The sequence below is a fragment of the Sorex araneus genome, chromosome 1, assembly GCF_027595985.1.
Source record: "Sorex araneus isolate mSorAra2 chromosome 1, mSorAra2.pri, whole genome shotgun sequence".
Taxonomy (NCBI): Eukaryota; Metazoa; Chordata; class Mammalia; order Eulipotyphla; family Soricidae; genus Sorex; species Sorex araneus.
Genome location: NC_073302.1, coordinates 361,975,743 through 361,999,864, shown reverse-complemented (window position 1 = coordinate 361,999,864; position 24,122 = coordinate 361,975,743). Strand labels below are relative to the sequence as shown.

At 44.7% G+C, this 24,122-nt stretch overlaps 1 protein-coding gene across 2 annotated transcripts; it reads left to right on the top strand.

Moving 5' to 3' along the window:
* The first annotated feature begins 2,565 nt into the window (after positions 1–2,565).
* On the top strand, positions 2,566–5,992 carry PRR15 (proline rich 15). 2 transcript variants are annotated; one of them, XM_055119479.1, is made up of 2 exons: positions 2,566–3,027; positions 4,886–5,992. In XM_055119479.1, the coding sequence occupies exon 2, from the start codon at positions 4,976–4,978 to the stop codon at positions 5,354–5,356; it is 381 nt and encodes a 126-aa protein (XP_054975454.1). In that variant the 5' UTR covers positions 2,566–3,027; positions 4,886–4,975; the 3' UTR covers positions 5,357–5,992. The 2 variants fall into 2 exon arrangements, with proteins under 2 accessions (XP_054975454.1, XP_054975448.1); XM_055119473.1 differs by having other exon boundaries at positions 4,881–5,992.
* Positions 5,993–24,122: the final 18,130 nt, after the last annotated feature.

Here is a 24,122-nt window from a genome sequence, read left to right as displayed (position 1 = left end):
ATGCAATCAATACATCCAATTCTTCACTCAATGGAAGGGGACATATATTTAACACTGATGAATATTATGCCAGCGAGATAGTACATAAAATAAGGTGCATGCCTTGCACATGACTGACCCTACTGGTTCTATCTCTAGCACTGCACACAGTTCCCAAGCCCTCCTGGGAGTGATTCCTGAACAAAGACTCAGGAGTCAGCCCTGAGCCCAGCCAAGTGTGGCTCCCAAAACAAAAGTTGATTACAAATAGATGGGATGTAAGAAAATGTTTGTTTGGTTTTTAAATTCAACAGTTATATATTCATTCACAAAGAAATACTGGTCTGGTTAAACCATGCCAAGTGAGGCCCCGTCTGGCAGTACTAATTTTCTTCTCCTCCATGTCTTCAGTCTTAATCTGTTTGATCTACAATGTAGCTCTACAACTTCCGAGTGGCACTCATACCTCTTGACAAGACCCTTCCTCCTAGATCCAGTGTCATCCAAGGTGGGTTGCACCAGGGTAACTTGTCCCCTCCTTCTCTCAGAGGCGGTGCCCACCTGTTGTTCAGTGTCCTGATTAAAAGTTCATGCCCTAAAATGAACTGCAATAAATATATGAAAGTTTTCCTTTTGCTTTTGTTTTGGGGTTGTATCTGGCTGTGCTCAGGGCTCACTCCTAGTTCTGCACTGAGGCGGGTTCGGGGGACCATATGGGAACCTGGACCAGCTTGGGTCAGTGAACACCCTACCGGCTGTACTATCACTCCAGCCCCCACTTTCAAAATCACACTTCTGTATATATTTAGAAATTCATACATATATGTAATATTGCATGCACTGTAATACTCTATCATTTTTCTATATTTAATTCAATATTGTAAAATATTTGAGATGGGTACTATGTTTTTCACTATATATTTCAGAGTTCTCAAAATAAAGATTTTTCTGGGGCAGGACAGGTAGCACAGAAGGCAGAGCACTTGCCTTTACGGTCGACTCAGGTTCAATCCCCGGCACACTTAGAATCCACCCAAGCCTGCCGGGGCAATCATTCAGCACAGAACTAAGTAAATCCTGAGAACCTTCAGGTGTGACCTCAAAACCTAAACAAAGATGTTCAGGGGCTGGAGTGATAGCATAGCGGGTAGGGCGTTTGCCTTGCACACGGCCGACCCGGGTTCAAATCCCAGCATCCCATATGGTCCCCTGAGCACCGCCAGGGGTGACTCCTGAGTGCATGAGCCAGGAGTGACCCCTGTGCATTGCTGGGTGTGACCCAAAAAGCAAAAAAAAAAAAAAAAGATGTTCAGACATCAGCTTATCCACACCTATGCATTCAGAAACATTACGCTTATTCATGGAGCTTAAGGAAGAGCAGAATACTTCTTGGGAAAAGAAAAGTAATCCTGAGAAATGGAAGCCGACTATATCTCTGTCTTCACTGGTGAAAACGTCCTGTGTCCATTAATCACAAACCCCCGCCCCACATGTGACAAGAAGCAAAATACTCCCGAACCCTGAGACACGCTAGTGGCCCACTTTCTGCTCAGGGCTGGCCACGACTCACCACCTGAGGCTTGTCCAGGGCTCAGGACTGGCAGGCAGCTACAGTCTAAACTGGGGGAGGGGGTGTTAACACTTTGGGACCTGAATTCATCCACACCAAATCCGGTTCCGGGACTGGGGAGACAGCACAGAGTTAAGGCACCTGGCCCACACGACCTATCCGGGCATCGCATATGGTCCCTCAAGCACCGCCAGGGGTCACTCATGAGCACAGAGCCAGGATAGTCCAGAGCCCCTTTAGGTTTGGTGCGTCCCCTCCCCAGACTCCCGCAAATTCAGCTTCTCCACTCCCCACGCAGCAGCCAAGGGCAACCATTTAACCCTGCGTAGGCAGGATTTCCCTTTCCAGTCAAGTGGAGGTAATAATAGAACTTACCTCCAAGTGGCCAATATCCAGAAAACTCTTGGAATTGCGCCTCCTAGGGTTGCTGTAAAGAGAGCGTGAGCTAATTCAGAAAGCTTTTGGAATAATAGCGCCGTGCCAGTAACTCGCTTGGCACGGCGAGTTCGTGACTATCACAGCCACTTAACTAGAGGCGCCCGAACCGCTGCAGGATTTTGCCTTGCTAAGAAACAGATGAGCTACGAAACTTATGATCCCGAAGTTCAGTGGTTACGGTTAGGGACAGGGCGTGGAAAGGGAGTAAAAGGGAAATGGGAGAGTGGTCAGAGGGAGAGCTGCGACCGTATGCACCCATCGGAGTCCACTTACAGTATCCGCCTGCAACATTTGACCCCTGAGCGCACCTACGGCGTCGGTTGCCAGGTCCCTTTCAAGCTACTTGGAGGCGTCTGGCCGGCGAGCGGCGCACTCAATCCTTCTCCAATCAGACACGCCAATGCTGGTGCCGTGTCGTCGACCTGGTCCAATCTCGTGTTCTGGTGGGCGGGAACCTGGAGTTGCCTACCTGCACCTGTAGCCTCTGGTGCCACCTCCTGGGTGTCCCCACCCCATCCCCCGCCCCCTCTGGTGCCTCCGGATTTAGAATCAATTGGCGAGTTACCAGCAGGTGGGAAGATGCCTTTGGCCGCTCGGAGGACGGACTGTTAGGAAGGTTCAATGCACCGGAGTGGGCAGCCCAGGTCCCTTCCCCCAGCGACTCCCGTGAGATAGTCGTTGGGACGCGGGACGCGCCTGCAAAGGAAAGGCTACTGCTGAGCCTTAGGAACCGCCTGGCATTCACCTGGGGCAGTGAGCTTGGTACCCACTCACCGCTGCGTCCTGCCGCCGAGCCAACAGCACTGCACGCTGACGCCACCGCCGCGACGCACACAAGTTGGAGGTGACCGCGGACACCAGCTGCAGCTCAGCTTTGCTGGACCTCGGGGATTCCGGCTAGCGAGCCTTTCAGAAAGAACGCCCACCCCCACCCCAGGACTGCGTGGAAGGACGCTACCGATTCGCCGAGAGGGAACCCCCTCCGAGCTTCCTGCAGCCGGCAGTGCGCGGCGCCTAGAGGTTCTGAGAAGCCGGAGCAGGTGAGCTTGTCGGGGTAATTTTGCGCCTTCCGACCGGGCATCACTCTGCGGCGCCCCCCATAGGCCCCCGCTCCCACCCAGGGGCCCTAAAATTTGCGAGTCTAAAGCGAGCAGTGTGTATTTGCATAATTTGCCTATTTTCCTCCGCGATTCCTGCGAAGCCCTTCCCTGCACATAAAGTTGCTGACTGTGGAGAAGAAGGTGTAGGGTCAAGCTCCCCACTCCCCATCAGTGTCTTGATAGTGCTTCCCATGAGAAAGTGGGGAGTAGGCGGGAGGAGACGCAGGATGTTGGCAAGCCCCACCGCAGGCTGGAGGAGAGTGAGGGTGCGTTTTGTAAGAACTTTGGGTTTGGGTCTCCCCTCCCCCTATTGTTTTCGAGTGGAAGCCCGAGCGTGCCCTCCGAGCGTCCTGGAGAGGAGCTGGTGCAACGGTTTCCAGGCTCTGCCAAGGCTGCCGCGCGTTCCGATTTTAGGTCCTTGAGGTTCCAGGAAGGGAGTCCCAACAATAAACATCGCCGAAATTTCGCTGGCGCGCGCAGGCGAATTCCCAGCGCGCCGAGCGCGTGGGATGAGCTGGAGTCGAGCGGAAACGTGGAAGTGAGCAGCTGCGGAGGCAAATCTAGCGCCCTGGCGTTGTGGGTGGCGGTCTAGGCCCGCACCCACAGCTAGACCAAGGAGTCCCGCCTCTGATGTTAGCATCCTTAGTAGTAACGAACCGCCTTTGCGCTCCGCCAAAGCCTGTTTTTAAAAGCCCAGAGGACGCAAATGAGCTTAGAAACTCAGGTTGCGCTCTCTTTCGTTTGGAGGAGCGTATTGCGCAGGGAAAGTGCAGCGCTGAATTTGCAGCTAAAACTCACGAGTTCCCTAGTGCAAAGAAGACGGTGCCTTTTCAGACCAAAGTAAGGGAAGAGGGCACTGAGGGCGTTTACCGCTCGGCGTCATCCCAACCCGTAGGTCCGCGCGGGCTTCAGAGAGATGCATGGATTGATCTGTGGGGACTAAAGCGTAAGGTGGAGGCCTTCAAGGAACGCTAAGTCTGGACGTGCTTCTCTGAAAGTTAGCAGAAGCTGGGGGGGGAAGCGCAGATGAAGGGGGGAGAGGGTGGGGAGCAGGATCTAAAGGAAACAAAGCAAAATGCCATGAGCTTGTCTCACGCTCTTCGTGCTATGCAAGTCCCCACCCCACCCCCAGCCCGGGGAAAGGGGTTCCACGGAAAAGAATCCTGAAACTGCAGTGTATGGGGATAAAACTTTAGAAAGGCCTTCGGGTATTTTTGTTTTTTTTCGGGACGCACCCGGCGTTGCACAAGGCTTGGCAGGGGTGGTGGTGTGGGGGGAACCATATGGGATGCAGGGAATCGAACTCAGGTCGCCTGTATGCAAAGCAAACGCCCTGCCCGCTGTGCTATCGCGCCAACCCACATTTCTAAAGCCTTGATGAAGGTGTCCTGTGTACTGTGCGCCGTTCACATGGAACAGGCGCCCCGCTGGCGGGTGCGCATCCATTTGACGGGTCACACTTTGGCCGTGGGTCCAAAGTCAGACAGATTGACAGCACAGGCAATTTCCCCCTCGCGTGCGGGAAGCCCAGATGTCCGGGAACTTCCCTCGGGATGCCAGTGGCGCTGCGCCCTAGGGGCAAGACCAAGTTCGTTGAGAGGCAGGAGAGGCCAGCGGGTGGCGCCGGGGAGACCCCTCGTCCGTTCGTGCCCGCGGGAGCGCGGCAGTGCCACCTGGGGGCTGGGTGGCACGAGGCTTCAGCTTCGGGGTGGTTTGGCGGGTGGGGTAAGGAGGGGAACTTGACTTCAATGCACCCAGTAATGAGGTTTGGGGCTTTGTTTCTTTCTTCCCAGCACAGCGCGCAGCCGGGGCTCCAGCGCAGCAGCCGGCAGCCGCGGAGCCGGCGAAGGGGCGTAGACCGGGCGGCCCTGCGCCCACGGCGCCGACCATGGCAGACAGCGGCGGGTCGGGGCCCTGGTGGAAATCGCTAACGAACAGCAGGAAGAAAACCAAAGAAGTCCCCGCAGGGGCGCAGCCGCCTGCCCCGCCGGCCCCCGCGGAGACCCCGCCGCCCGCGCCGCCCAGCCCCGACTGGACTAGCGGCTCGAGGGAGAACCAGCACCCCAATCTCCCCGGCGGCGCCGGCGATGCCCAAAAGTCAGACAAGTGGGGCGGGGAGAAAGGCGGCAACAGCCGCCGCAATTTAAAGATTTCGCGCTCCGGCCGCTTTAAGGAGAAGCGGAAAGTGCGCGCCACGCTGCTCCCCGAGGGAGTCCAGTCCCCCGAGGAGGCGGGCTGCCCCGGGGACCCCCACGAAGACAAGCAGTAGCCTCAGCGTTGCAGGATCGTCTCTCCCCGACCCTTCTCCCCAACCCCCTCCCTTGTTCTAAACCCTACACCCCACCCCACCCCAGGGACGGGGCGTCTCACCCCACCAAATTCAGAATATTCGCGCGGGAGGCTCTCTCCACGGTTTTATTTCCCTGGAAATCGAAGTGTCAGATGAGTTTCCAATATTTCATGGCCCAAGCACGGACTATTTGTGTTGAGTAAGAGCTTGATGACTGGCCCCAGAGGAAGCTGGAGGCGTTGTTTTTCAAGAGTTGTTTTGTGGCTTTCAAGGGCTGTGTCACCTGGGGCCACCGGGAAAGTACTTTGCGAAGATGGGAGCTCAGCTGGAACCTCATGGAAGGAGGGAGGGCTCGGATTCTGGATCTGCCATTGGAGAGCAATTAGGACTGTTTGTAAAGCCTGAGAAATGCACTTTAGAAATATTTGGGTAGGCTGATACCTTAAGGCAAGGGCTGGGAGATGGCAGAAGCGTTCTTAAGCGCAATTAAGCTAAGGCAAGATTGCTATTAATATTGAACTACAAAACTGTTCAGCCCGTTTTAGTGTGGACTATTAAAATTGTTGCACTGTTAAACTTCAGATGACTTTTGCACTTTTTCCATTGCCCATCATCATACTGAAAAGCACACATGCAAAAATCTAAGGTGAAATGCTAATCATTTGCCACATAACAGCTAAAGCCTTAGATAGTTGTAGGGAGACCATTTCTAGAAACCAGCAATACCCAGACGCCAGACAGAAGCCAGCTAACTGATACCCCTATCTGCTAACCAAATTCAAAGAGAGAGAGGAACTAATACCTTACTCCTAAATTCTTTACACTTTAGTGCATCTTTACAGTGTCTGACATAATGCTAATAACCATTCATTTCCGTATCTATTGTTAACCTAACAAGCCATTGTCTGGAAATACTAACCCACACTGAGATCTTTCATTTGTGCAAAATCGGATTTTCCCCCACTCCTTGCTTGCTTCCAGCCTTGTTTTTTAAAGACTGAAGTCTGCATTTACCTAAGTAACAAAAAACCTTTCTCTACCAGCCTGAAGATTATCAACAAAAAATCTACCTGTTTGCTTTTGTTATGAATTTCAAGTAAAAGAGTAAATGAATACCACCTGCTTTCAGCGAGTTAAAAGTGAGTTATTGTGGTTGTAAGAGCCCATGGGATTTTTCCTCATGGCAATTCCATTTATTTATAAACATCAGAAATGCAGAGAAGGAAATTGTGGTGATCAAGGTATATATATTGTTCGATAATTAAAACAACTTGATTTGATCTTGATTGGATGTATGTTAGAAAGAGGCAGTTTCTTGAATTAGTAATTTATACAAGAGCAAAGTGTCAGTATTTTAAAGGCACTTAAGAAACTGGATGAGATGACTAAGATGGATTTAAATGCATGAGTTAAGCTTGGGTAGCAGCACAATCATAGTTTGCCTTTTTGATACATGAGTTTCCACACCAAAGAACTTCTGCAAAGAAAAGTGTTTACATGGTGATTATGAACATATTAATGTTAACAGAGAAGGTATGTGAAGTGCTGTATTTTATCACAAAAAGACTTTTGTTGTGTGTTTAGAACTGGGGAAAACATGAGCAAAGTTTCATCAGAATTCATTTCTGAAAGAGGGAGTCTTTTCATCAGTTTTAAGTGAGCCTTCATTCATGGGCTGGCAAAGAAAACTCTGCACGTGTCAAATAAGCGTCAGGACGAATTGCTGTTCCACTCTGTAGAAAGTAAGCAAAATTAGCATGAAATGGCTATGCAAAATGTTTTTCTCCTAGGAAACAGATTAGAACCATACCCATTTATAAAAATGAAACCTGCAGTGACATAATTACAAAATCTTATCCTGATTCTTTTGTCCAATTTCAAGGTTTCAATGAACTTTTTCTTTTTAAAAATGTGTAGCTTTACACATTTGGCATTTCCCCAGGCTCTCTGCTTAGTTTTGAAGCTCTCCCAACTCTATAATTGCTGTAGCTAATCAATAGCAGACATATAGCAATGGCATTTATTAACATTGAGTCTTGGCCCCATGGTTTTCAAAGAATTTAAAACTGCTAATGGCAGTTGTGACAGTGAATGCCATTCACAGTCAACAGTGGAGGTTTGTAATTACATAGTTTTAAAGCAGCCCTAATTATACAGAGGAATGCACTGATTTAATCCCAACTTGGTGAAATCAGAAACCAGGGGAAATTGGTGGGATAAAAAGATCATGAGTACGATGAGATAATTTGACAGTGTCTTATTGGGACTTAGACACTTTAAAGATGATTGTATTCTCTTAGCATGTATAGAGATCAAGCTTTTAAAAAACTAAAGATAACAGTTAAAAAAGGGAAAATGCTGAGTGAATTAGACTTGATTAGATGAGACTTGCTTTTCTTCACTTACAAACAAAATTGTACTCAGAAGTTTAGAAGCTATTAGAGAAATTTAAACACCATCCAAAAAATATAGAAAAATGGAGAGGAAATAGCATGTTTGCTATACTGTTGAAGCCAGGATTAATAGTATGCACAATAGTTTTGGCCTCAGTAGCTTCCCTTACAAAGTCAGTGGTTGAGTCCAATTCGAAACTACAGCTCATCTGCACACCCCTTGGTGTTCTGCTTCTACTATTCATCCCATTCTGACTTGCATTTCAAGATCAGAGACTTAATGTTGCTTATGTGGTTAGGACACCTTCCTTCAGTATAAGGCTTAGAAATATTTTTTTCCGCTATGGAACAATGTGAACTTGGCCATTCTATGCTCGCCAAGTCCTGAGGGGAGATCTATATCCCTAATGAAAATGCCTAATGGCGTGGACTCAAGCCCTCTCAGAACAGTCCTTCTCTGGAGGATCTCAAGTTTGGAATAAATGAAAGAATTGACAGTACTAGCTAGCGACCAGAAGGGATCTTTAATGAACAAAAGAGAGAGAATATTATTTTATTTATAACATTCATGAAGATAAGTTTTAAAGAAAGTAAGATTTGGGGGTCACACCTGGAAGTGAGGGACCAGAGCGATAGTACAGCAGGTAGGATGCTTACCTTCCATATGGCTGACCCATGTGGTTCCCAGCATTCCATATGGTCCCCAGAGCACTACCAGGAGCAATTCCTGAGTGTAGAGCCAGGAGTAATCCCTGATCACTGCTGGATGTGGTCCAAAAACAAACAACCACAAAACACTTGACCATGATCAGGACTTAGTACTGGCTCTGCGCTCAAGTCACTCAGTCACTTCCAAGGTACTCAGAGAGTATGTGGTGCCTGGGATAAACCAGTATTAGTCCTGTTTGATACAAGCCTGAATCCTTGTACTAGTTCTCCTGTCCACAAGGAAATAAGGAGTTTTAGGGAAATTCCAGGAAGCCTAGAAACAAACATATAAAAAGCAAGTTTGATAGATGAGATAAAGGGGAATCGATCTTTTAAAAGTTTGTTTTACTCAAGAAACATTTAATTGTACTGAAACCTAGGAGATTCTTTCTTAAGATATGCTCAAATTCATCTTCATGCCAAGGAGAAAATGAAACCAGAGATATTTTATGCCCTTCGTTGTCTAAGGCACAAACAGTAACTTAAACTGAAACAATTGAATAATCCAGTACAAGATTCTTGGTTGAGAAATTAACTGTGCAACAGCTTTGCTTTCGCTCATTCTCTGTCCTCTCAGGCCCCTTTCTCACCTGCCTTCCCAGCTACGACCTGTGCTTTCCAGAGATCCAGGCACATAGAGGTGGGGGCTCCCAGGCACACTAGTCCCAGCCTCTTCCAGGTGAGTCATATTGACAGCCTTTCATCAAAATAGAGTCCTGCCTACTGCAATGTTAGAAAAATTAAAATAAGAATAATATTCATGATAAGAGCATCACTATGGAAATAACAGTTTTGGGAAATTTTCTCAGGCCAAACCTCGGTGATGAGCCTTTTGTGTAGAGATGGTACTGATTCTGGACCCAGATGAGTAAGATTGCAGAATATAAGTGATCCTATTAAGTAGCCAGAGCAACAGATTCAGCTATGCCTTGATGTGCTGCAGGTGATAATGATGGGCACACAATAATATATCAGTGTTGTTGATGAAACAAAAAAAAAATTTGTGGGTGGACTATTTTTACATCTGAAATATCTCCTAAGACTGTTCACCCACAAGACAAAGAAAATTCTTAGCCATGTAACTAGAAATACTCATTTTGAAGAACGTGACAGTCCCTAGCCTGAGAGGAACTCTGATGGAGCTGCCAGGTGAGAAGGGAATGCAGATCCATTCTGGACTTCCTGTGTTCATGGTGAAAAGTTGTTCCTTGAGTATAAGCATCCTAGATTATTCATTTCTCTTGGTGCCAGCACACTAATTCAGCCATTGATTCATTCCCTACCTGACCCTAGTCTTTCTCCATTGTTTTTTGGACATGTCCGAGATGACGTGTAAGCCAGTTTACTCATCTATAAAATGATTTTATGATGTCTATAAAAAACTTAGAAATGTCTAGTGTTCTGCTATTTGAACAACTGGTTGTAAAAGTAGCTTATTGTTTACTATAAGGCAGAAAGGCACCCATTGTACTGATGATCAGGTAGGGGCTGAAAGGAGACAGAAATATAAGAAGCATCTGGACACTTCACCACCACTATAGCATCTGGCTCAACTACTGGCTGATTCCACTCTACTGGAGCAGTGAGGCTCATTCATGTTTAGGAAAGAAATTGCAGTAAGTATATTCTTCTATAGTAGATTAGCATTCACAAGTTGTGTTTTCATAATTTTTTACAACTTATTTATCATAGCTAGACCTTGAAGTTTCAAAGTCTGTCAATCCCCCTGATTCCCTACTGCTGTTTCAACGCATATTTTCCATTCATCATGGTGTCCTATATCAGGCATTTATCTCTTCCAGGCACAGAGGATTGAGATTATCATTTAGCTTTTTCCCATATTCAGTTAAAATTTATGAAGCCAAATGATTTCGTTCCTATGTGAAATACAAGAATCTCCTAGAATATCACTGTAATACTGTATCACTGTCATCCCATTGCTCATCCATTTGCTCAAGTGGGCACCAGTAACGTCTCCATTGTGAGACTTGTTACTGTTTTTGGCATATCAAATTTGCCACAGGTAGTTTGCCAGGCTAGGCCTTGCAGGCAGGATACTCTTGGTAGCTTGCCAGGTTCTCTCCAAGAGGGACGGAGGAATGGGACCCGGGTTGGCTGCATACAAGGCAAATGCCCTACCTGTGCCATCTGTCACCCCATTGATTGTCAGGGTTGATTTAGCTGATCCAGCTGGCTAGGTAGGTGTTCCTTCTTCCCTCACCCTCCATGTGCATCCCTCCCGAAACTGCGTGCTCAGTCAAAGAGGACGGCCTTACCCAAATGGAGACAGGCCAGTTTTTGGTTGGTCAAGGGTATACAAGTAGCTGCGCTCCCCTGCTAGAACCTCCAAACAAGCTCTTAGAATAAAAAGAAAAAAAAAAGAAACATTACAAAGCAAAAACTAAATCTAAAAGCAAAAGAGCAAATTGGTGGTTACCAGAAAGGAAGGGATACTGGATTAGTCAAGAAAACTATACAAAAGGCATTCATTGTATGGTGGAGTATAATGGAACTAGACTTTCATTAGACTAGACTTTTACTTGGGTTAGTCAAGTAAACCATACAAAATGCATCCATTGTATGGGGGAGTATGATGAAACTAGACTTTCACTGGTGACCAATGTGATGCCCACAGATGCCAAATTTAAAAAATTCTGTATACCGAAAACCTCTAAAATGTTCTAAACCAATACCTTTTTAAACTAAAAATTTATAAATAAGAATTACTTCTACCATATCCAAACAATCCATATGATTGACAATTCCATAAAGGCTGTGCCTTGCCATGTCAGAGGCTTTTCTCAGCACAGTTGCTTCTTCTAGGCATTTTCTTTCCTTGTCACCTGTATGGCACTGTAGCCCTGTAGTACTGTCATCCTGTTGTTCAATTTGCTTGAGCGGGCACCAGTAACGTCTCCATTGTGAGACTTGTTACTATTTTTGGCATATCAAATACACCACGGGTAGCTTGCCAGCCTCTGCCATGCGGGCAGGATACTCTTGGTAGCTTGCCGGGCTCTCTGAGAGGAACAGAGGAATTAGCCCAGGTCAGCATGTGCAAGGCAAGCACCCTCCCCGCTGTGCTATCACTCCTGTCCACCTGTATGGCAAAGCCTCAGGTAATCTCCAAAATGCTATAGTCAGAGTCAGAGAGGTAGTACAGTGAGTAGAGATTTTACCTTGCATACGCCTAGCTCAGGTTCAATCTCTGGTACCCCATAGGGTCCCCTGGAGTGATTCCTGAGCACAGAGCCTGGATTAAGCCCTGAGCACAGCTGAGCATGGCCCTGAAAAACAAGCAACGAAACAAACGAAAATGCAAGAATCTCCTTTTATGAAACTTTCATGATGCTCCCTCAACTAAAACAGAGTTGAGTTACATCATATTACACAATGAGTACTCACATTTAACCCACTACCGCTAGCCATTCTGTGTGTGTGTGTGTGTGTGTGTGTGTGTGTGTGTGTGTAATGTCTCCCTGTCCTTTTAAGTTCAGGGCTTGCAGGAACATTAAATGGCCAGCATCCATCCTTAATATACTACTGGCTATTCCACAGGACATAAACCTCCACTATCATGTGCAGCCAGCATGTAACTCTTGTTCAGGTCAAAGTATTTTCTTTGGAAAAATGCTCTACTAATAAGTTTCTAAGAGTTTGAATCAGTCAGTCTGATCCTGGAGAGAAAAACTATAGGAATTTAAACAGGAAGTATTTACTATGAAGAAGTCATACAGAGATTGGAAAAACAAGGAATAGATGAGTAAGAACTAAAGAAAAAAATCAATAGAATTCAGGGAGAGTCGTCAAGAGAACTCTAGCCTAAAGCTAAAATGGAGTAAGTGCTCAAACAAGACACACCCTCTTCCCCCTACCCCCTCGGCCTTATTGGAAATGGCCTGGCCGTGGATTGGAAGGAAGTCCTAAGGTCGCATGCAGATAGAACTTGCCAGAAATACATTTTCTGGAATTGAATGCTGTGTAGCAATGAACCCAAGAGCACAATCACTATATTGAACCTCATGGCTTAAAATACAAATATTATTGCCAGGCTAATACCAAATGAAAAGAAATGAGTGGGTTTTTTTTTTTTGCAGGCCATAATGAGATGAAGAGGTTTTTCCTTGCTCATAAGAAAAATTAATAAAAGCAAGAAAAAGTTGGTTCTTTAAGTCTGAACTCAACCTTTTTATACCTGTATACTGGCACCTGTCCTGCACGCCAATCCACAGATTGGCAGTAAGAACCAAGGCAGTGGACCAGTGGCTTTCAACTACTCTAGACCTGCAGATCAGGACCAGCCTATGAATCCATGGTTGAAGACCACTGCTTTACGTGGACTTCAGCCCACACACCATCCCTTTGTGCAGAGAACAACTAGCAGCCTTGCTTGAGTGGTCCAAAGTGTAGGAGACAGAATTGCCGCAAAGCTTACAGGGTTGAGTAAAATATCACACCAAGGACGTGAACCTGCCTCAAAGATATCTCCGGCACTTGACCCAGTTATCAAAGTTGTGAGGTTTCAAGCAAATCACTAAGCAACTCTGGTCCTTCATTTTCTCACGAGTAAAATGAGAAGTTCCAACTCCATTATATGTTAAATTTCTTTTTTTACAGATGCAATGTCTATGTAAGATAAGACATCACTATCTTTACTTTAAAAACTAGACCACATCTTTTATATAGGTGGCAACTTTCTGAGTAATATTCAAACAACACAGCACCCTCATCTCTGGATATTTTCTGGGTTGTAGACTGGAGTGATAGCACAGTGGGTAGGGCGTTTGCTTTGCACACAGCCCACCCTGGTTCGATTCCTCTGTCCCTCTCAAAGAGCCTGGCAAGCTCTTTGAGAGTATCCCACCCGAACGGCAGTGCCTGGCAAGCTACCCGTGGCATAGTCAACATGCCAAAAACAGCAACAACAAGTTTCACAATGGAGATGTTACTGGTGCTCGCTTGAGCAAATTGATGAACCACTGTGCTACCGTGCTACAGTGGTAATCTAATTTGCCAACTACATCAGTTCTTCTAGATGGAATTTTCTCAATTGATACAGCACAAATAACTATATAATCCCTACCCTTGAGTTTTAGCCATGACATTCAGTAAGAGCCCAAAGATGGAGTTAGGTACCTTTGGTCTGTGTTCCACAGTGTCTACACAGGCTCTGCTATAGCCCTATCCTTCAGCAGATATTATCACTGCCCCCCCACACCAAATATAAACTCTTTAAGGGAAAGGATTCTGATTTCTTGGGGGCTCTGCCATAGTTAGTACTATTCCTCTCACAGAAGACTCATTAAATATTTGAGTGAATGCAGATTTAAAGAACACTTGTAGGCAAGTATAACAGCATCATAGTTAAGACAAAGGGTTCTATAGTCAGATGGCTTAGATTTAAATCTTGGATTTTCTATTTACTACCTATGACTCTATGTGAGTGAAAAATACAGCTATGCTTTAGGTTCTTGTTTTTCCCCAAGTCTTATTGAGAAGTAAATGACATATAATACCATAATAGTTTAAAGTGTACTATATAAAGATTTTATTTACATAGATTAAAAAATGATTACCACAGTCAGTACTGTTAAGATCTATCAGTAAACATACTCTCTTAGCAACTTTGAAATATCCAACACCTTAGTAATACTATAGTCACCAGGCATACATTGTATTCCTGGAACTTATTAAGCTTATAACTGGAAGTTTATACCTTAATTTACCTCCCCTGTCTACTGCATTGTGGTTGTTGGCAACCACCAATCTGCTCTCTGTTTCTATGAGTTTGGCTTGTTTGATTTTAAGATTCCATGTAAAATGAGATCATCATACAGTGTTTACCTTTGACTTATTTCACGTAACTTCTTGTATCTTCATCTTAAGCCATAATTGTGCCTAATTCATCGGTTTGTTGTACAGGCTGCATGGAAAGTCGATAGAACTGATATCCACATGGGTAAAACCCTTAAAAATTGCTAGCCATTATTATTATTATCACCAAAAATTAATTATACTTACATAATATGTGTTTGGCAGAGGAGGGGGAAAATAAACTATTGTTTGTTCCATGACCTGTATAATTTTTGAAGAAAACACAAAAGCAAGTTAGAAAATAAAAACCTTTTCTATTATTTTACAGATTTCAAAGACTTCAGGCCAAAGTTCTCTACGAGCTTCTTATGACATGCATGTCATCTTTGGAACTGCCTGTGTGTTGGGCAAAGAGTCACTGGTGTGAAGCTCTTGTGGAGAAAGAACAGCTGTTATTAATATTCGCCTACAGTCTCACTGTTGTTATCTTAAAAATTATTTTCTCTTCACTAGACTTTTTCTTACCATGTACAAATATAAAATTATTTCCAATCCTTTGAACATTGATAAATGAGAATTTATAATTCCACCACCCAGAGTAAGTTCTTTGAGTATATTTTTGTCCAGTCACTTTTCAATGTAGGTATTATGTATGTGACTTTGTGTCTACATTTTATTGGAGCCTTGATAAAGCTTTCTTTAGTATTTTCTGATTTGCAATCACTATCACTGACTCAAATCTCTGAGTCAGAATAGCACAAATGAAAGCTCATCAGAGGGAGGCGGAGTGGTTAGCAAAAGCCTAAATGGATGAGGCATGATGGTTACGTTTTTCATTTAGATCAGTCCCTACAAAGTCCTCTGCAGCACTGAGCCCTGTTCACAAATGTCTCCTGCCTGCAAATCAGTATTGAGCCACTAGTTCCTGAGTCCCCTCCTCTCTATGCTGTTCTTTGTTCAATGTTGAGTTGCTCAAGGCAAAAAACTGTTAGTTGGTCATGCAGTTCATTCACGCATTTCATAGAAGTGATCCATCCAGGCTGTATTTACAATAATTTCCTTCACATTGGCCTTCTCTCTTTCTAGAACAACAGGAGGTGGAATCAGTCACCTATTTTTTTTTGACTAGGTCTGTGGAACAGTTTTCTACCCCGTCCTCTCTATTTACTCACACAATGGTATCATGTTTTCCCAAGTCACCACTGAACTTTGAGAAAAGCGAATCACATTTTCAGATCTTCACCTTTCCTTCTAAGAAAACCTAGACAGGACTTCTCCTTCATCAGATTAATATCCTGTACAAAGCAAAATCCAGTACAGCGGGGAGTGTATTTCCCTTGCATGCAGCCAGCCTGGGTTTGATCCCCTGCAACCCATATGGTCCCTCGAGCCTGCCAGGAGTAATCCTTGAGCAGAGAGTCAGGAGTGGTGCTAGATGTGGCCCCAAACAAAAAGGGACAAAATCCAATATCATTATAATGTCTTGAAGGGCCATGCCAAGGGACAGTCTGTTCATTTCCCCCATTCTCCCCCTCTCTGCTCACCAGAGCTGTTTCAGATCAGTGAGCACATTCTCTTTCCTGCTTTAGTCTTAGGACACATCCTCCTACACGGCCTGGAAACCCTTTGAAGAACAGGTTTTCCAAAAGCCCAGAACTCCGTGAACCTCTGCAGAAAGATCCATCTCTGCAGACATGGAGTGTCTTTGTGGACACTGTGACTTGAGTCACCACTCCATACCTTCTTCTAAGGCTCAGTTTTTCTTGTGAGTGTCTGAGGTTACACCACTTTATGGTGATTTTTTGTTTTTTGTTTTTGTTTTTATTTTTGCGTGAACTAAATTCATACCTAAAAACCCTTAGAGAAAACTCACACATAAATAGCAGCACACAGAGAAGCCTTCAATAACCATTCGTTTTCTTATTCCCAACTAATGGGTCGAAAGTGACCTGAAGAAATGACTTCATTTGTTTCCTTTAATAACTAGCAAGAGTACAAAGTACATCACTTGGGACTTTCAAGGAGTCTGCATTTTAGAGGGTGGTGGTTAAACCCTTGTTTTGAAAACTCAAGGACAGGTAGACATGGAAATGAAGGAATAAAAAGAACCACAGGCCAAGGTATGTGACCACAAAGAGAATGGGATTTTGTGCTATCATCTTTTTCTGTCCAAGACCTGCCCTCAACCTAAGACTTTTTGGTGTGTATTTCAAGTGTTTCCAGCTCTCCCAAAGAAGATAATATGGGAAAATGAAAAATTTGCAAGCTTGGTGGAAAAATACAATGGTAAATTTCAGCATTGCCTGGGCCATGTCTTAGGGAAATTCTGCTTTAGCAATAACGAGATCACTAAGCCTTTGGTAGTGACCCTTATCCCTGCATTTATTGTCCTAAAAAAATGATAACAGGTGAAAATCAGGGTTAGAGAGATAGCATGTACAGAGAATAAGGCACGTGTGCTGCATGAGGCTAACCCGGCGCTTTATATAGTCCCCAGCACCACCAAAAGTAATCCCTGAACACAGAGGGAGGACAAAGCCCTAAATGCCATGGGCTGCAACCCCAATCCTCTAGCTCAAAAAATAATAATCAGCTTCTCCGTAAATAACCTTTGAGCACCACTGGGCGTGGCTAAAACAAACAGGAAAGAGAAAGATGCAGCCTGAGCCCCATGATCTCAAGCTCTCCACTGCTATATTAATCCAAGTGGGGATGTTCCACTGACAAACTTTGAACTAAGTGCCTTGTTAGCAGTTGATGACGAGCCTAGGTAACTCACTGGCAGTTCCTTGTCATTTTCCCAGAACCTCAGAGCTTGGCAAATTACAGTAAGTTTCTCCTGCTGTTTGCAGAAGTGTGCAGGCATTTGCAGTTTCACACTTGGCCATCATTTAAGTGTCTTTTGCATGGAAACAGATGATCAGAAATAGGATGGAGTGATTGAAAGGGAGACTTAGAGGAGGACAGAAGCAGCTCTACACAGAAGAAGTCACCCAATGAAGGTCCTTTAGCACAAGAGATCTGACAGGGATTTCCAACCTCTCCAGTTGTCCTAAATGGTTGACCCTGCCTTGACAAAGCTAAGACTACAGGAATCAGGAAGAATTGGAGGGAAGAAGGAAGCACTCTGTAGTCTACCAAGACACAAAAATGTGAATTTGGGGAATAGTGTAGAAATTTACTCACTATGTCCTCTGAAAGCAGAAACACTTAGCTGTCTCATTTATCTGTACAATATTTAACTATGTGACTCCATAACTTCATTGTAACTCAACAAAAACTTTATGAATATATGATACACACCAACTTCTCTACCAGGGCCTTGGAATAAATGCTTAAGGCATGGTAAACTTAGTACTTCACATACTTCATAAATGTAAGTTTTGGCTGTAGTTGTTCCTTTAATTTCATTATTGAGTTTATTCATTTTTGTTATTTGTATGACTGTTACAAGATAAAGAACTAAACTGCAGATGCAGAGAACATAGGGTGGCAATCTAGAATATTTAGCTGCTTATTATACTATGTTGGGTAATAAGAGTAACGTAGGCTTGGAGGTTGGTGTTGCTTCATTCAGGATATTTTGATGGGTTCATTATATCTAAGGTGTCATAAATGACCTAAAGTGCTAAGTATGCTCCCAATCCTGAGAAGCTGCCCCCTTTTGTGCCTGGATCAAGATGGCTGCACACCTGAGCCCAGCAGTAGGGGAAACCAGCAGAGCATAAAATTCTGACTCTTAATTCATTGAGTTTGTGAAGCTCCAGAGTGATCACAGAATCTAATTCTTGATGGGAGAGGGGATCCCTCTGAAGATCCTAGATTCAGACCCAAACTGGAATCCTGTTTCTCAAAAGTCCTGAGCTAAGTAACACAGACCCACTTCCTGGGAATAGTATGCCTCCACCTCAGAACCAGAGTCCCAAATCTATTCACAATGAAAGGACGATTAAGTGTGCTGTGCTGTCTGGTACGCCTGAGAACATCTGAAGCAGAAGCACTGACTATCCAAAGAATTGCCTTTATTACAACTGTATACTTGGAGCCCTGAGTTGAGGTCAACAGATGATCAAGGGGAGATAGTGAGTTCTTTTCAGCGAAGGCTCGGGAGTTCAGAACCAGGCTTTATGATTTTCTGGCAGACCTGGGTTCAATTCCTCTGTGCCTCTCAGAGAGCCCGGCAAGCTATGGAGAGTATCCCACCTGCACAGCAGAACCTGGCAAGCTACCCATGGCATATTCAATATGCCAAAAACAGTAACAACAAGTCCCACAATGGAGACATTACTGGTGCCCGCTCAAGCAAATCAATGAACAACAGGACAACAGTGCTACAGTGCTACAATTTAATTTAATTTTTTTACAAAGCTGTTCGTGATTGTATTTCAGTCATACAGTATTCCAACACTCATCCCTCCACCAGTGTCCCCCGCTTCCCTCCCATCACTCCCTATCCCCCATGCCCTGCCTGCCTCTATGGCAGGTGCTTTTCTTCTCTCTCTCCTTTTGGGCACTGTGGTTTGAAATATTGATATTGAAAGGTTATCCAGAATATCTTACCTACTTTCAACCCTCAGCTTTAGAGACTGCTATGTCAATAATAGCAGGGAATGATCATGCTAGACAAGAGCAGAATCAATTTCATAGCTCTCTGTTTTGAGACTAACCTTAAGTATCTTGCTATGGGCAATAAAATGTGATAGAAATGACATTATGCCAACCTCAAGTCAATTAGCCTGCTGGGATGTCACAACAAAATATTATAAACTATATGATTTCACTGGCATCAGAAGCATCCATCGAGGACCTGATGGTGCAAGCGCAGAAGATCAAGTACAGCATCATTGGTCTGACCGAAACGAGGAGACATCAATCACATCATGCCATTTTCGACACTGGAGAAGAATTGTTCCTCGGAACATGCAACAACAGAGGCGTTGGTGGCATTGATGTCCTTGTCAACACGAACTTGGCTGTGAGCATCAATTCATTTGAATGCCTAACAACCCGAATTGGACGATTACACTTGAATAGATGTGGCTCACTGCCTGCAGTTTCTATCTTCGTCGTCTACGCACTAACTTCCAACTATGATGAAGAAGAAATTGAGAGGTTCTACATGGAACTGGAGAAGTTTTATAAAGTAGACCACACCTTCTACAAGATCATTGTTGGTGTTGGTGATTTTAATGCCAAAATAGGTCCGAGAAGGTCGCCCAAAGAACTCCACATTGGGACACATGGCCTAGAATGGAACAATCAGTGTGAGAGACTGTTTGAATTCATCATGTCAACCAAGACCATCCGTGGTAACCCACAGTTCCAGAAGGCTGAATCTAAATGCTGGACATGGGAGTCTCCTGGTGGACAGTTCCACAATGAAATTGACCACATCATATTCAATCGAAGGTTTTTCCTGACCGATGTCGCTGTTGTCCCAAAATTCCAAACGGGATCAGACCACCATCTCCTTCGTGCAAAATTCTACTTCACAGAGCGGGGAGAATAGTCTGCAAAATTTAAGTTTAAGAAGACAACTCCCAGAATGACCACCAACTGGGAGCTCTTTGGCACTATTGCAGCAACGTGGGAAGATGCCGTCCTTGACAACATCAACAAAGAATACAATCGACTGGTTCAGCACCTCCATGTCTGTGCAAAGACTGCCGAGAGTGAGAAAGCCGCAAACAGATGCCTGTCTTCGGAAACTTTCGAGCTCATTCGTCAACGTGGTTTGGCACGAGCCTCAGGCAACCACAAGCTAACATGTGAGCTCCAAAGCTGTGCAGAGATGTGATAAAGGAAGACCTCAAAGAGAGAAGAGGAGCAATGTTGGCCAGTGTAGCAGAAGCCGGGAAAAGTATTCGCAACGTTCCCCTGTCCTTCGCCAACTACAAGACCAAGATGACTGCCCTCCGATGTCCCGATGGATCTATCACATCCTCCAGAAAGGCAATGGAGAAAATTATTCACGACTTCTACTCGGATCTCTTTGACAGCCATGTCCATCTGCCCACATACCAAATTCCGCAGGATGGATATGTCATTCCCAACATTCTCCCTTCTGAAATCCGACACGCCATTTCACTGGTCAAGAGGCAAACAGCACCTGGTCCGGAGAAGGTCAGACCCAAACACCTGAAGAATCTGCCGCCAGTACTCATCAATACACTGGCCCGACTTTTCACACGCTACCTGTCTGAATGCAAGGTTCCATCCCAGTGGAAAACCAGTAGGACCGTTCTGTTGTACAAGAAGGGAGACATCCACGACACTGGCAACTATCGCCCAATCTGCCTGCTCTCTGTCGTCTACAAGTTGTTCACTCATGTCATCCTGGATAGAATAGGCAGAACACTAGATGAAGGACAACCATGCGAGCAAACCAGATTCCAAAGAGAATTCAGCACGATAGACCATATCCACACAGTGACTAAACTCATTGAAGTTTTGAGAGAGTTCAAGATGCAGCTCTGTCTAACGTTCATTGACTTAAAGAAGGCCTTCGATCCTGTTGAGACTGAGGCAGTCATCGAAGCTCTGGCCAAACAGGGCATTCAAACTCAGCATATCAAAATCCTCTGTGAGAGAGAGAGAACAAAAGGGAATTCCCTGCCATAGTGGCAGGGTGGGGTGGGGGGAGACGGGACTGGGGGGGGGAGGGATGTTGGGTTTACTGGTGGTGGAGAATGGGCACTGGTGAAGGGGTGGGTTATCGAACTTTATATGGGGGAAACATGAGCACAAAGATGTATGGATCTGTAACTGTACCCTCACGATGACTCTCTAATTAAAAATAAACTAATAAAAACAAAAAAAAAACACCAAAATCCTCTGTGAGCTGTATTGTGGATTCACCACCAGGATCTCACCATTCTACAAGGAAGTGATCATTGATGTAAAAAGAGGGGTGTGGCAGGGTGATACCATTTCACCGAAACTCTTCAGTGCCGCCCTTGAGAACATCATGTGACAACTGGAATGGGAAGGGATGGGAGTGAAGATAGATGGTCGGCAATTACACCACCTCTGCTTCGCTGATGACATCATTCTCATAACACCAAACATTAACCAAGTGGCACAAATGCTGGCCGACTTCGACCGCGAATGTGGAAAGATCGGATTGCAGCTGAATCTCAACAAGACGATGTTCATGAAAAACGAATTGGTTCCTGAAGCTCCATTTGCTCTCAATGGAATGCACATCTCTGAATGCAGCAGCTATGTGTACCTGGGTCTAGAAATCAACATGAGGAATGACTTGGTGCCAGAACTGCGCAGGAGGAAGAGAGCAGCGTGGAATGCATTCAGGAGCGTCGAAGAGGTGGTTAAGAGAACGAAGATCCTCCGACTCCAGGCACATCTTTTCAATTCCACCGTTCTTCCTGCACTAACATATGCCTCAGAAACCTGGGCCCTACGCAAACAGGATGAGAATGCTATTAGGGTATCCCAAAAAGGAATCAAAAGAGCTATGCTAGGAATATCATGTCTCACTCAGGTGAGAGAAGGAATCCGGAGTTCTGACCTCCATCGACGGTCAAGAATCAGGGACCTGTCTCGTTTGCCAAGGCATCAAAAATCAGATGGGCCAGTCATGTAATGCAATTCAGAGACGACCGCTGGACTAGAGCTGTTACCGACTGGATTCCACAGGATGTCAAAAGACCTCATGGCCGCCCACCAACTAGATGGTCAGATTTCTTCATCAAATCTCTGAATGAATGAGTTGAGGCTCTTCCTGGAGAGAGCAGATATCATTGGGCTGCACTAGCTCGAAACAGGGACAAATGGAGACGTTACTGGTGCCCGCTAGAGCAAATTGAAGATCAATGGGACTACAAGTGATACAAGTGATATGATTTCACCATCTGAAATTTATCTTCTCATAATTCTGGAAGCTACAAGTCCAAGATCAAGGGGCCTTCTTTGCCTCCCCTAATAAGGACATGGCTCTATTGGATAAAGGCCTGAATTTCCTGACCTCATTTAACCTTTAGAATTTTGTATAGATCCTACACCCAAATATAGTTACATTGGGCTTCAACATATGACTTGGCATGGGGGTTGGGCATAGTTCAGTTCATGACACCAAGGCTAGACCACAAGAGGTTTTGTGTGCTTTGATTCTGAGAAACTGCCTCCCTCCTGAGACAAGTTCTCTACCCTGCAGGAGGAGGGAGATCACCAAAAAAGTAGAGGTTAGGTGTCACCTTGAGGCCATTAGCCAATCTACACCTGACAGGAGAGTGAGTGAGAGACAGACAGACAGGCAGACAGACAAAGACACACAGAGAGAAACAGACAGAGATACACACAGAGAGAAACAGATGACAGACAGAGGCACACAGAGAAAGAGAGAAAGAAAATAAAAGAATGGAAGGGAGGAAGGAAGGAAGGAAGGAAGGAAGGAAGGAAGGAAGGAAGGAAGGAAGGAAGGAAGGAAGGAAGGAAGGAAGGAAGGAAGGAAGGAAGGAAGGGAAGAAGGGAGGGAGGAAGAGAAGAAGGGAGGGAGGAAGGGAGGAAGGGAGGGAGGGAGGGAGGGAGGGAGGGAGGGAGGGAGGGAGGGAGGGAGGGAGGGAGGGAGGGAGTGAGGGAGGGAGGAAGGGAGGGAGGGAGGGAGGGCAAGAAAGATCTTCCCAAGGACAAGAACAACCTAAGGGATCCCACACCAAAATGACTTAAAGAATTGCACACACAACTAGTTGTTTCAAACCACTAGGTTTGGGGGTGGTTTATTAGACAGCAAAACTGACTTGGCCCACATTACTTCTGTCCCTGTAAGGAGACTTTACTTCTGTTCATAAGAAACAAGATCCAAGAAATTCAGTGGCCACTCAAGCTTTTATGGTAATTCCAAGAGTGGAATTAATTCCAGCCCTTTGCTTTCTCCATTATCCTCTGATTTTACTGCAAGAAAGATGGACTCAGAGTCTGAAAACATAAATATGTGGATACAATTTGGAATGAGGCTTTCCCAGGCAAGCCAGTTGCTAAAGGGCCAGACTTTAGAAAGAGGGAGAGTATATGTAAATGTGTTTGGGTGTATACATACCTGTGCTTCCTCTGAAGTGCACAGGTCTAAGATTTATTTTGCTCTTTATCCCTAGAGAACATGTTTTTTAAAACTTTAACAGATCGAATCACAGCATGTTTGTGTCATTCTGATAAGAGCAGGTTAGTGTTTCCCAAGAAATGCTTAAAACTATTATAAAAACCAAGGTCAGGAAGAGAGCAGATTGTTCATTCATTGGGATGTGCGATATTCACTGTTTGAGAAGTACAAGGGGACAAGGACCATGAAGAGGGACATGAGTCATGGGACCTCCACTTGCGAACTTCTCCATAATTTCTTTCCTCACTTACAATCATATTTCCTTGAATCCCCTAGTAAAAATTTTTGCTAAATTTCAAATATTTTGCTATTTAGGACAATCTACTTAGGATAACTTGAGCATAATTCATTTTGCACTTGTAAAAAGGTTCCTATAAAATAAAATCCTAGACGTAACCCTGCAGAGTCAAAACACATGTGCTTCAGAATAGACCAATTTTATAGATACCTTCAAATCACTGTTTTAAAGGCTGATCCAGCAATGTAGGAAAGTAACTTTCTTCTTGACCTCACCAAAGGCATTAGCAAACTTTTTGCTACAGTTTTAAATAGTAAAACTGTTATATGACTTGAAAAAATTTAATCTTTCATTTATTTTTTTGTGAGTAAGCTTGAGCATCTTTTGGAATATTTTATTATTTTTATCTTTTGTGTACTCTTCATATCCTTTGTCTATTTAAACATCATTGGTTTAATTGTTCTATAACATTAGACA

What these genes read in the sequence shown, in the direction of transcription:
- PRR15 (XM_055119479.1), top strand. Translation starts at nt 4,976, where the DNA reads ATGGCAGACAGCGGCGGGTCGGGGCCCTGGTGGAAATCGCTAACGAAC.